At 33.9% G+C, this 12,714-nt stretch overlaps 1 protein-coding gene across 1 annotated transcript in view; it reads right to left on the minus strand.

Moving 5' to 3' along the window:
* Positions 1 to 2,983: 2,983 nt before the first annotated feature.
* Positions 2,984 to 12,714, minus strand: part of IRSp53 (Insulin receptor substrate 53 kDa) — a 312,712-nt gene continuing 302,981 nt past the window's right edge. The window contains exons 11-16 of the mRNA XM_077434203.1: positions 10,908 to 11,145; positions 10,550 to 10,832; positions 9,999 to 10,221; positions 6,030 to 6,448; positions 3,988 to 5,535; positions 2,984 to 3,056 (exon numbers count right to left, since the gene is read on the minus strand). Of these exons, the coding sequence (XP_077290329.1) occupies positions 2,984 to 3,056; positions 3,988 to 5,535; positions 6,030 to 6,448; positions 9,999 to 10,221; positions 10,550 to 10,832; positions 10,908 to 11,145 (2,784 nt within the window). The remainder of the gene's footprint in view (positions 3,057 to 3,987; positions 5,536 to 6,029; positions 6,449 to 9,998; positions 10,222 to 10,549; positions 10,833 to 10,907; positions 11,146 to 12,714) is intronic.

Consider the following 12,714-nt stretch of genomic DNA (forward strand, 5'->3'; position numbering starts at 1 on the left):
GTTTTCTAGTTTGGAACCACTATATTGTACTTTGATCCTTCCAAATATGTATCCTATTACCAGTTTTACGTTGACCTTCAAAGCGTTTAACGGAACTGAATTTTTACCCAAACTTTCTCTCTTAACGGCAAAATATTTGTAGACGATTAGTCGTTAGGTTCTGGTAATCAAAATAATGAATACGTGTATCATTTATCATTTTATTATTTTTTAATTTTATCCATTATAAATGAGGCTTTTGCGCACGAATTTGAATACTAGGCGTGAAAAAAGACTAGTAATATGATTTAATGACGGCTTTCACATTTTTACATGGATTTTTGCAAAAATTTACGCACATATGTATGTAGGAATACATCATCAACGTGTTTCACTTTTATAATTGAGTGTGTGAAATTTATAAATCATATGTGCAATATTGTGCGAGGGCATGCTTGTAGCAGTATTTATCTATGAGTAGGGGATTTCAACAGAATGAAATTTCCTCTTTGTCAATGAGGGTGGCTTTTCCCGACTATATAAAAGAGTAGAATTGAAAAGCCAACAACACAAAACGTGACCACACTTGAAACGATAAAGGAGTCACGTTTCTTGTAAAAGCCAAAGGATCTTACTATTACATATTAAAGTTAATTACAAACGTATTATTCTATCCTTGTATTTAATCATATGACTAATTTTACACTTGCGTAGTTCAAAAAAAGAACCAGTGATGTTTCACAAATGAAAATGAATCATTAACTGTACACAGTACGTATACATAGTTTCAAAATTGAAAAATCTGAAACCACTGATTCACTATGAGAATGATAAATTGAAGTTCTTTATTTTTCTGAGTATATAATTTTAGGATAATTTCTTTTATGATTCTTGTGACTCTTTTTCGTAGATAAAATTGTAGATAAAATTTTCCTAGATATTAGTCAATTATATCTAGGAAAAGACAGTCCAGAGGGGAAATTTTCATTTTTACATTATTAAACGTTTGTTCTAGGGGGGGTTTGCTTTGTCTGCATGGCTTAAAGCCGCACTAAATCACACCGGGAACAAAAGAGGATGTGGTTTTATAAATACACCCAGACTCTTCACGGATTTAACTAACGTCTGACCCGTATCGCAATACTATGAATAAGTTTATTTTATTATATAAATATTTTATTGTGTATGTTTGTATGTAGAAAGCGTTCATAAGTCGGGTGTAGATATGAAATAAAATAGCAAAATATTATATTCATACAATTTATTCATAGTAATAAACAGAATGATACATAAAACAATTAAAAATCAATTATTATTTTTTTTGTTTAATAATAATGTGTATAATATATGATATATTAATTCAATAATAAAATCAATATTTTTAAAGTTTCATATATATAATAATGGACGGATCGTTTGTTTTCTCAGATCTAAATTTGCCTTCCGTCTTTAGAAAATATTCGTAAATCAATATAATTCTAACTATAAAATATAAACGCAATCAATTGAGTATATTCATATATTAGATATTATAATAATAAAACACACATAATTTCCAATTAACTATTTTTACGTATTAGTATTATAAAAACAAATTAAAAAAAAAATGAAAACATCAACAATAATCATAAAGTTTTTTATCTTAAAAATGAATGGTAAATCTATGAACTGAATAATATTATATTATATTATATAATGTATAGTACAAAATGGTTAAAAAGTATAAGTAGATATATTTTTTCAATAACAAATCAATTCATATTCACTCCTTTATTTTTACCTTCTATATATGTATATATATGTATATACATATATAGAAATTATTATACATATACATATATACGTATATATATATATATATATATATATATATATATATATATATATATATATATATATATATATATATATATATATATATATATATATGTATATATATATATATATATATATATATATATATATATATATATATATATATATATATATACGTATATATGTATATGTATAATAATTTATATTTATACGAACACACTATTTCAATTTAATTTTAAATTTAAATTTTACTGACAATTTATTTATAATATATTTCTTTATATTTCATACATTCTACTTGTTTTTCGTAGTATAATATTAATACAATTTAATATTACGATAAAATGAAGTAAAATAATAATCAAATTTCATATATGTACATATGTAGATAAAGAGTAAAAAAAGAGAAATGTTAGAAAGTATAACGGTATTATGAAATGAAGTCACATTATAGAGATATGATTGCACCATCACCGGCCAATTTATTATAAATGTAGTTATAGAACTATAAACCTAGACATGCTCAAGATTTTAATGATATAGTATTCATAATGTTATCAATTTACATACAAACTTCCATGATTACTCTAGTACATATATAACTATATTTATTACAAATTTACAACATCACTTTTCAAAAATCGCCCGTTCACATAAAACTTTCATACAGTGTATAATATAATATTACCGTGTAAAGGTTATTTTTTTTTATTTATTTATTATAATTATCTGATGTACAAGTTCAGTGTATAAAATATAAAAATTCACAACGGCGAACATTTTTATTTTAATTGAACATTTTTTTTGTCACTAGTCATACATACACATTTTGTATACATTGTATAGGTATAATATTAAAAATTAAATTTACATACTTTACAGGTAACAATAATTTTTACAATATAACTTATCAAAGATTTTGTCTTCAATCAAACCACACGACACAATAAATTCTAACTGTCGTGTGCAATTGAAAGTTTTTTTTCATATTCGTAAAACATCTCTATATTTGTATAATATATTTATAATATGTATAATATATTTTTTTAATTTAACATTTGACCATCACCACATTGTTATGCTTTATAATTGGATTAATAAATAATTATTTACATATGTGTGTTATATATTTATTACTATAATATTAATTATAGGTATATTTTCATAAGCATAAGTATAATGCATTTATTTATTCTAGAGTTGGAGCTGATCTATCGTTGGTTAACGTTTTCCTTAATTTCACCGTGGCAAATTGATTTACCCTGAAATCAAAATCATTCCATATAATTATTTGCATACAAACATTACTTTATTTTTAATTTTAAATTATGCTGCAATATGAAAAAATGTATATACATACATGCATAGTACATTATTAAGAAGTTTTTATTTTAGCGAGTGCTTACAACTTCAATAAGTCTAAATGCCTAAAGCTTCTAACCAACATATGTACATACATAAAGCTCATATAAATTGGTTCTCAAAGTTTTGTTTAAATTATTAAGATTTTTTAATTGATATTTTTAATGGCATTAAGTACACATTTGTATTGATTACATCAATAATATTATAAAACAACGTACTCTATTATAAAGTGAAGAATTAATTCGATTAATAAATTAAATAATAAAAATCCTTTTATGTTTTAATGGCGGGTATGTAACTGAAAACGAGCTCTCATTTTCATACATGAAAGGTAATTTTAAAATGGTCCATGCTAAGTTGTGCTTTGGAATATCCACGCGCCACTGTTTCAGAGCCATTGTTTCAGGGCGATCTTTTACTACCCGTTTTCGTAATAGATAGCCTTCATCCCCTAGAATTATAGGCGGAAGACAGGACAAGGGCTGCTAGCTAAGGGTTAGCCGACGCAATAATAACGTCACTTTTAATGGATATTTGTTATCCGACGTTTTATTTCGGCCCTACGAAACTATTCGTGGGTCAGCAGCGCTAAACATAAACACTAAGGCTTACATTCCACTTCCCAGCACACAATAAACTTAAAATTTACGTTGTGAATGTAAAAGTTCAGTATTTAAAATATAAAACGAGACAAGAGTGAATGCTACAGAATAAAATTCTACATTGTAAAAGATACATAACAATTTTGATATGGGTATAAGCGCTGCTTGAAGTTACCTTTGGGTCGGCTACTTCCTGGGGTTGTGGTCCCTTCCCCAAAGGTCAAACCAGGGTCCGTAGGTATGTCCCGGTGAGGACATGAAGTCATGCTGTTCGCCGCCTTTAACCTTTTCCCTCGGTGGCGACCTGTACTCCATCATACCGATTTCTTGCTCGAACTTCATGACGGTCTGCATAGTTGGGCCCACGTTTTGGGCTTTCAGAAGTTTTGTGCGCGGTAAAAGCTGCGGCTTCTGTTGCTCAGAGCTTTCATTGTACTTGTAATCATCAGATTGTTCTGAATAGTAGTTGGGGGTGTTGCTGTTGCCGTTTCTTCCATTCATATCGTTGTAATGGCGTTTGTGACTCTCGTGAGTTTTTTGCTCGGCGTAATACTTTTTATTTTTCGCCGCTTTTTTGGAATCGGTTTCATGGTTTTGATAGTATTTTTCATCCTTTTTATTGTGATCGGAATATTTTAACGTATCATTGGAGTCTGAGTACATTTTCAGGTCACTTTCACTGTCCTTGAAAGTTTTGAAAGTACTCACTCGCTGAGGGACTGGTTCCGGTTGGGGTTGTTTTGTTGTAATTTTTTGCCTCTCGGACGAGAGGGTTGCCCTGAGATGCGGTTTGATAGGACCATTGTTGTCACTGTCACTTATCTCAGAGTGATACATTTGCTTCCTTGATTTATCTTGTGCCTTTGCATTGTATTGTGCTTGTTGAGCTTGCATTCTTGCATTCATGTTCTCCAACTCTCTTTGTTTCCTTAAGGACATGTGGTCATCTACTATGATGCAATCGTAAGGGTCAGTACTAGATGCAATTGAGTGATGTTCCGTTTCACTACCGCTCACTGATTCGTTATCATACTGCTGGAGGATCTCTTTACGTTTGACAGTCTTAACAACCAATCCGTCACCGTTTTCATCATCGTAAAAGCTATTCTCGAAGTTCGTTTTGATTGTGCTTGAATTGGTCAGATCGGAATTGTTAGATTGGCGATCAAGTACATTACGCGAGTTGTATTCCTCCTCCATCCTTTGCTGGGGTGTTTGTTTCTGTGGTCTACTTTTCGGAGCTTCGCCATTATGCATGCCGTTCGTCATGGTATTTACATCGGGCTTAGCTATAGCTGGATTGATGGAACTGGTGCTTTTCGACTTTTGAATGCCGTGCTTACCGAAGCGATCGAGCGTTTTATCTTCGATGCTCATTTTTGCCATGCTTCTTTTGAGAGTGTTCTCGTTGCTCTCTACGTTTACAGGCCGTTGCATTTTATACTCCATTTGAGCTCCGTTTTCCTGCAATAGTCTCCTTTTGAATTCCGGAAATAAGTCGACCAAGTCTCTGTGCCTCCACAGGGCCATTCCTTCTAATATATCGTCGGATGCCGAACGTCCGAATTTCCAGAATGATTTCGTCCTCTTGACTTTTCGCCCGTCTCTATCTTGCTCCAGCATGGATCTGAGCATAATTTGCTGATCGTCCGTCAGATATGCGTTTCTATCGGTCGTGTTATATCCGTTTCCGTTCTCGACGTGCCTCATGGGATCGCGTTGCAAACTTTGACTGTATCCGTTCGTCTGATTTTCAAAGCGACGTTGATTATTTCTATTACAAAGCAAAAACAAAAATAAAGCGTCAACAAAACGAGCAAAATAAAAACAATAACACAATAGCAATAACGATAACTACATTAAGACTAAATAAGAACGACTCAACAATCAAACACATACTAAACGAAAGCTCAACCAGTCGAGTGCGGACTTGAAGAAGAAGTTGAAAAAATATCGTATTTCTTCAAACTCGAAAGAAAATCTGCTGTCATTTGATAAATCCAGGGTTTGTCGGAGAAGAAGATGGAATACTATCGATGAGAAAGCCTACCATAAGCAGAACATTCGATCGATATAAACGATGCGACTTACTCATGAATTCGTACGCTCTGCTTCGAAAACGCTTTCACTCGACTGGTTTTAACATACAAGCGACATATAATTGAAATTTAAGTAATGATGATTTGACAGAAAGGAAACAGAGATGCATGCAAGTATAATTAGAACAGAAGAAGAAGCGTTAAATGGGAGTGAAGTTTTTTTTTTTACCTAATAGGTATTCGATTTCTGGGTACGTTTTCTTCGTCGGAATAGTCAACTTCCGGTTGTGGGGGAGGTTCGTTGGAGAATCCGCTGTCGTTCGAGCTGTGCAAAGAAATGTTTCCCACTGGTACTACTCCTTTGGGAATGCCCTTCCCAGCAGCACCGGCCTGAACTCGAGCTGGAAGGGTCTGTGGACCGAAATTGGTCTTGGCATCTGGAACGGATGGGAACGTGTTGTTCGACGTGGAGTTTTTCATCGTGGCAGACTTGGTCTGGTTGGGGGTCGACGATTGGAAGTTGGCACTCTGAGATTGGGTCAATTTTTTGGTGGTTGGAATGGTCGGCGTGGGAACGGGAGCAGGAAGAGTGGGTGGTGGTCCATGGTTGGCTTGTTTAGCTGAAGCGGAAGCCGTAACACGTCGAATCTGAAAAGCAAAAGCAAACAATATTTAATATACATAGGTATTGAAATCGCATTGAAGTATCACGCAGGTGAACCAATTACTGACTGGAAATAATAATTTGATACGTCCTGATGGTATTTCCGTTCCTCGACACGTTAGGGTTACGTTGGTGAATGTGCCGAGTTCAAAGTGTGTCAATGTTTGCGATTGAGGTATACAAACCTAATTTGGATTGAAATCCTCTCCGATTAGAGCGGCGCAAGTTGGGCACAGCTTGCCTTGCACTTCGCTCAATCATCGCACGTTGCACTTTGTAATTAAATCTATTCACTAGGGGGAGGATGGGCGTACGAAGATCAAATACATACGATTCAGAACATTCCACTTCAAATGCGGCAGACGCGCTGGAATTACTGAAAGGTACTCCACGTATCAATAGAAAGAGATCAGAGTGGAGAATTTCTAAATTTAACTCGTTTAAATATCATTTCCTTAAGAATAATTTTACCCTTAAAATTTGCCACACTGCGATAGATAGCGAGTGACCAGGACTTATATTATATTTTAATATTTAATATTTTATTTTATTTCTAAAATAAACTGAATGCAGGGTCTTCATATTTTATGTATTCCTCGACAAAATCTCTATGATTCGAATTATGTCATTACGAAATAAAAACATTAATCAATATCAACAGAAATAATTATTTTCCCAGGAAGCTCCTTGTACACGTGCCTCACGGATTTTTACTTTATTTTATTTATATTTGATTTATTATTATAATAATTACATTATATAAATGGATAGATAATAATAATAACAAAATAATGACCAATGTGACCTGACAGGTTGCTCAAATGCGTGACACCAGTCTTACAAAAAAAATTGCCAATCATTCATCTCATTCAAATAGACTCGTGTTGAATCTCATGAAACTGACCAGCTTATCAACACGACAATCAAACAGGTACAAATGTTCATATATCACATTAAGGAACCGGATAGTCTTTACAAGAGAAGAGTTATTGAAAGCAGACGTTTTCGCAGCAATAGGTTGGAAAAGTAAACGATGACGCAAAGCTCTACTGCATTCAGGCGCCCAAAATTCCGTTCCGATAAAATCGAAGGGTTGTCAATACTTCCCTTTAATACTACAAAGAAGTATTTGGAAATGGCAATAATTCTTCTCGAAGATAGTGAGTTAAAGACTAGAACACCTTGTAAAAAGGCTGTGGGAAAAAAATAGGGGTAATATTTATATTTCCGAATATAAAGATATCGAATTTTTTTGAACTCTTTCTATCAAGAGAGAGAATTTAGCTTCAGTGGGACTCTGGGAATTACAGACCCAAACTCTAATATGCTCCGGAAAATCGAGAAATAAAGCAATACCATTATACTTGGATCTGGGAAGTAGTGAGCATTGCACAAAACAAATCCAAGCATTTTGATAGCCCTACAGCACATATCTGAAATATGAGTCGAAAATTTGAAGTCACTCCTAAACAGTATGCCAAGATCCACAGTTGAGTCAGTTCGCTTAAACTGATAGTTCCGAAGGCTACAAGCGAACTCAATAGGGGACAGAGACCTTGAAAAGGAATAACACATATTTTAAAAGAAATAACCCTACAGATTTAAGAAGGAAATAAACTCACAGATTTTGCATTATTTTACTTTAAAACACATATTTTTAACTGGACGCTTGGCTTCCACGCACAGTGGCTAGCGGATTTTTTAGCACAGTAAAGTAAGTGCTAGTAATAGATATTGTGAATACAGTATATGTTCCGTATTACGTTTAAGTTATGCGAAAAATGCATGAAGTATTGTATGAAGAGCCCAATTTATAAAAAAAATACGACGGAAAACGATGTAGCAAGAAAATTTAAATAAGATCAATTATGATGAATGATCTTTCGTTCAAATGTAATTTAATTTGCGACTTCCAGGAATAAGTTCGAGCATATTTCGTCTCTTCCACGAAAATAATTTTGGTGCCGAAGCGGAAAAAGCGAAAGAGTACATCCGCACTTAACGAATGGATTAGCTTTTCTGGCGTCGAGGCTATCGAATCCTGGCAAAAGTTGCAGCCAAAGGATATTCCTTTGAAGGTTTCGATGCTAAGCCGTCAGCAATCAGCGATTGAGCCCCTCCGACATCGAGTGTAAGCCAAACAGACTAGGGCACTATCGAAATTAGAGGATTCCTACGAAAACCCACACATCCCCACAACTTAATCAAGCCGAGTCCGAGCTCAACGAAAAATGCTCCAGTAGAACACGAAAAGGTACATATGCTACTACCAAACAACTGTGGATGGTGTTTATTCGTTCTTTTTACGATCTTGTACGGCTTGCGACCATTGTATAAATTCTGACCGAGGAAAATGCTGGTCTCAATGAAGACTTCTCCTGGACGATTCTTAAGTCATAGAAATCTGCTTCGGTTTGCGTCTATTCTCTTCATATTTCATTTGGTGAAACCGATGTTTTTATATCGCATGCTATCGTTAAGTTTCGCTTTTTAATTCCAATAATATTTTGCAGTTGAGAAGATAGACTGATAGACTGTTACTTTTAACAGGTCTATTTTACCTTATTTTAGTTAATTTAATAGTTTCATATTTCATGGTATGAATATTTATATTCTGAATGATAAAAAACTTAATTCGTTTCAACTCAAATCTAACTACTCTATAATCCATTCGCTGTAAGAAGACACAAGTAAAAACGCACACGCTGTCTTTTTTCACCTCATCTCGACCAATAGCATTTCGTACGTACAATGTTCTATTGTCTATAATTACTTATAATGCTTTAAAAGCACACAGCCTATGAAAGCCAATATTTTTATGGATATTTCAAAATCAAAAATATTATTATAAAAATATTATTTTCTTCTAATTTTTCTCGATTCCTTTGATACGTTTTTATTTTTTTACAAGCCTTTTATTAGTTTTTTGTGAATGAAATACAAAAGTGAGTAGACTTTCAAACTTGATTGAATATATTACATTCTTGTGAAACCAACTACCCAAAACTGAGATAATACTTTCACATTTGGGCCTCGCGGGGATGTTTTGTATTTACGGCTGGTTTTCTATTGGTATTATAATATATCGATATGTGGATGAAAGACATTCCCTACTATGAATGTATGTATTCTGTTATTCTGTTCATTGATATTTTTTTATTGTGTATTTTCTTTTATTATTATGTACTATTTTTCTTTTTTATTTTGATTTTGTTTTTTTTTTTCATTTTCTTCTTATGTATTTTTTTCTTGTTTTATTATATAAATCATTATGGCATGACGAATTAGGTTCTTCCTATTATGCAACAGTAATTCAAAATCATAAATAAATTGTTGACATTGAGATCGACTTGAGAATTTGACTCATAGCCCAGAAGTACCTTCAGTTTCACAATCTCATCGTTAATTTGAATGACCCAAGTCAACGACTATTCATATTGATTCAGGTATAAAATGGATGATTTAAGCGGTAATTTGTGAAAAATATGATAATGAAGCGTTATAGGAAGTGTACAGACTAGCAAAGGGTTCTACCTGTTTAGAGTTCCTATTTGTAAGCAGCGTGTCACCGAACATGCGGGGCACTAAGTCCTGGGAGGGACGCTGAGGAGTGGAAACTTGTCCAGGAGTTGAGGCAGGAGCAGGAGCAGGGGCTTGGGCAGTACCCGAGCGGCTACTCGAAGCTGGCGATCCAGGAACTGAAGAACCACTCGTTCCCGTAGTTGGCACTTGCAAACTGCTCCATCGATTCGGTGATCTGAAAAAAGAACGCGTCAAATTTAGAGATTAAAAAATCTATTTTATTATATTTGACCGAAAATTGAACTCAAATGTACGAAATTGTATATAATCTAAAAGGGGAAATGTCTAGAGTGGGAGTGGTGGTTCGCTATTCCTCTGGGAGGGATCTCATCTCGCCAACGGCATCCTTCTGATACAATCTGAATTATTGTCGCTTTGCGCCAATGTTCCTGTCTAACAGTCTGCTGATCCCGATCCAGAGGACCACACTCCATTCTTGAACTTGTATAATATATACTAGGAGTATTTACAAACGGTAGAAATAAAAAAGTGACATAATATACCCCATGGAATCATCGATAATGGATTCTGTGTATGCCAACGGGAACCATCCAGTCAGTTGAGTGCGTAGATTTTCGCCATATTGCCATCCCTTGGTGCGTTCGCCAAGAAGTGCAAGGATGTCTCCTTCCAAAAAGCTCAACTGATTGTCACCCGATGATAAGTAAGCGTATAGAGCACGAGCCAAAGGTGCTTCCCAACCAGCCCTAGGCAAGGACATAGATTCACGACCTGTAGGCAATGCCATGGATTTGGGACGGCGTGTAGGTGTAGCATTCAAAGATTCTGCAATACAAAACAGATGATTTAGCAACTATCTACTACATAATATAATAAAATTGAGAAAATATTTAATTTTACCATCTTCCAGTGAATGTGTGCTTGCAGCCAAATTGAAGTCTGATCTTGCCCTTTCCATGGCAGCTATTGGACTCGCAGCTCTGTCCAAAGATCGAACGTCTAAGCATGACGCATCCATACTGCGTGTTTTTCTCAATTGGGAACTTCCCAAACTTGCTCGCTCCAATTGTTCTGCAGAAGCTGCCCCACCAGCTCGTGGACTGGCATACACTTCTTCGTCAGCCCAGAATGATACTTGCTAATAATACAAAGAAAAAAAATCATTACATTTTATGCTACCTTACAGTCAGCGAAAGAATAGGTAGAACTACAGCGGTATATATGTATGTAATAATAGCTTTCAAACCTTTGATTTTCATTGTTGATTAATGATACTAGTCTACATAAATAGGAAAACTATTATACATACATGACCACCAAAATTACAAAAAAATTCTTGATATCAATGAAATTTTCTTGTTTGATGTGCAAACGATATCTATTCTTCAAGTTTAATGTTTCAAGTTTAATACCGATTTAACACTTTGACCAAGTCCGCTAATTTGGTCACTCAGATGTTATGAGTAAAGTCCAAGTGACCAAGGTAGGGTCTCGGTTTGAATGCACTCGTATCGTGTCAATCCGGTATAAACAACATATAAAATATGTTATGAACTCTTTATAAGATTGGTAATCATGTAGGTTTATGAGTTTTTTCCAATACCTTTAAGGATTAACATTAAAATAAGAGAATCAATATTAGTACTAAATGATATAAAACAAAACAAAAACAGTGTTCATTTATAGTGGTCACCTGACAAGTGACAACATACATATTTCATTTTTATTTTTAGTTTATTCATACTAGGAAAGGTAAAAAGGTAAACCCCAATGCGATTTACAGACAATCATATGTACAGTATAATAGAGACAGAGGGGGTAGCATTTTATAATTTCAGCAAATTCGTGAAAATTGGCAAACTCTGACAAGAAACGATCGACCTGGAGCACAAACCACGATCTGGCTAGCAGCGGGACTCAAACCCGTGACCACTCTGTTCGAAAGCACAATATGCTAACCACTAGTTCACGCCACTGGTTGTATGCATATGTATAAGAAACAAAAGAATGTAAAATAATTAAAATATTATCAATGCTTTCGACGTATTGTGAGCATACTTCATAATAAATGCTTTTAAAAATCAAATCAAACTTTTAGAAATTTTTGATTGAAAACAAAGACTTTAACAGACTGATTATGCAAAAATTCGCTTTGGGGCATTGTGAAAGAGGAAAGTTTTCCAACTTCTTACAAAAGCTAAAATATACAAAGTTCCCGTGATTCTGCTTTGAATTGAAACTATTATAATAAAATATACATGTAAGACGTTCCGAATAAGTAGAGAATACACGTACATATGTAGATACTTCTTTTGGGTAATGTTTTAAATGTATTGAAATTTTATACCTACATATTATTATTACAAAGTCTATTAGCTCAATCGAAATTTCATACGTTTGCGTCAATATTAAATTTGGTCCGCGTCCGTTTTAAATTTTGATTGGAAATTAGCGACCCCAAACTCGATGGTACTATTTTTACCGGATAAAAATTTAAATTATCGAGCCTGTATAATGTATTATCAGTCATTAGCGAGCCTGTGTTTGCAGGTGCACAATGCATTTAATGAAACGCGCTGCGCTGTTCTGAACAATAGCTCAGAGGCCGTTAACCTTTCCAAATGCACTAATGCGATTATTTAACGACGGTTCAATGAATCCGCGTCAAATATTTATGATCTCATTAAAAATATAATTAGATTCGTAT

This window comes from Arctopsyche grandis, chromosome 7, assembly GCF_051622035.1.
Source record: "Arctopsyche grandis isolate Sample6627 chromosome 7, ASM5162203v2, whole genome shotgun sequence".
Classification (NCBI taxonomy): Eukaryota; Metazoa; Arthropoda; class Insecta; order Trichoptera; family Hydropsychidae; genus Arctopsyche; species Arctopsyche grandis.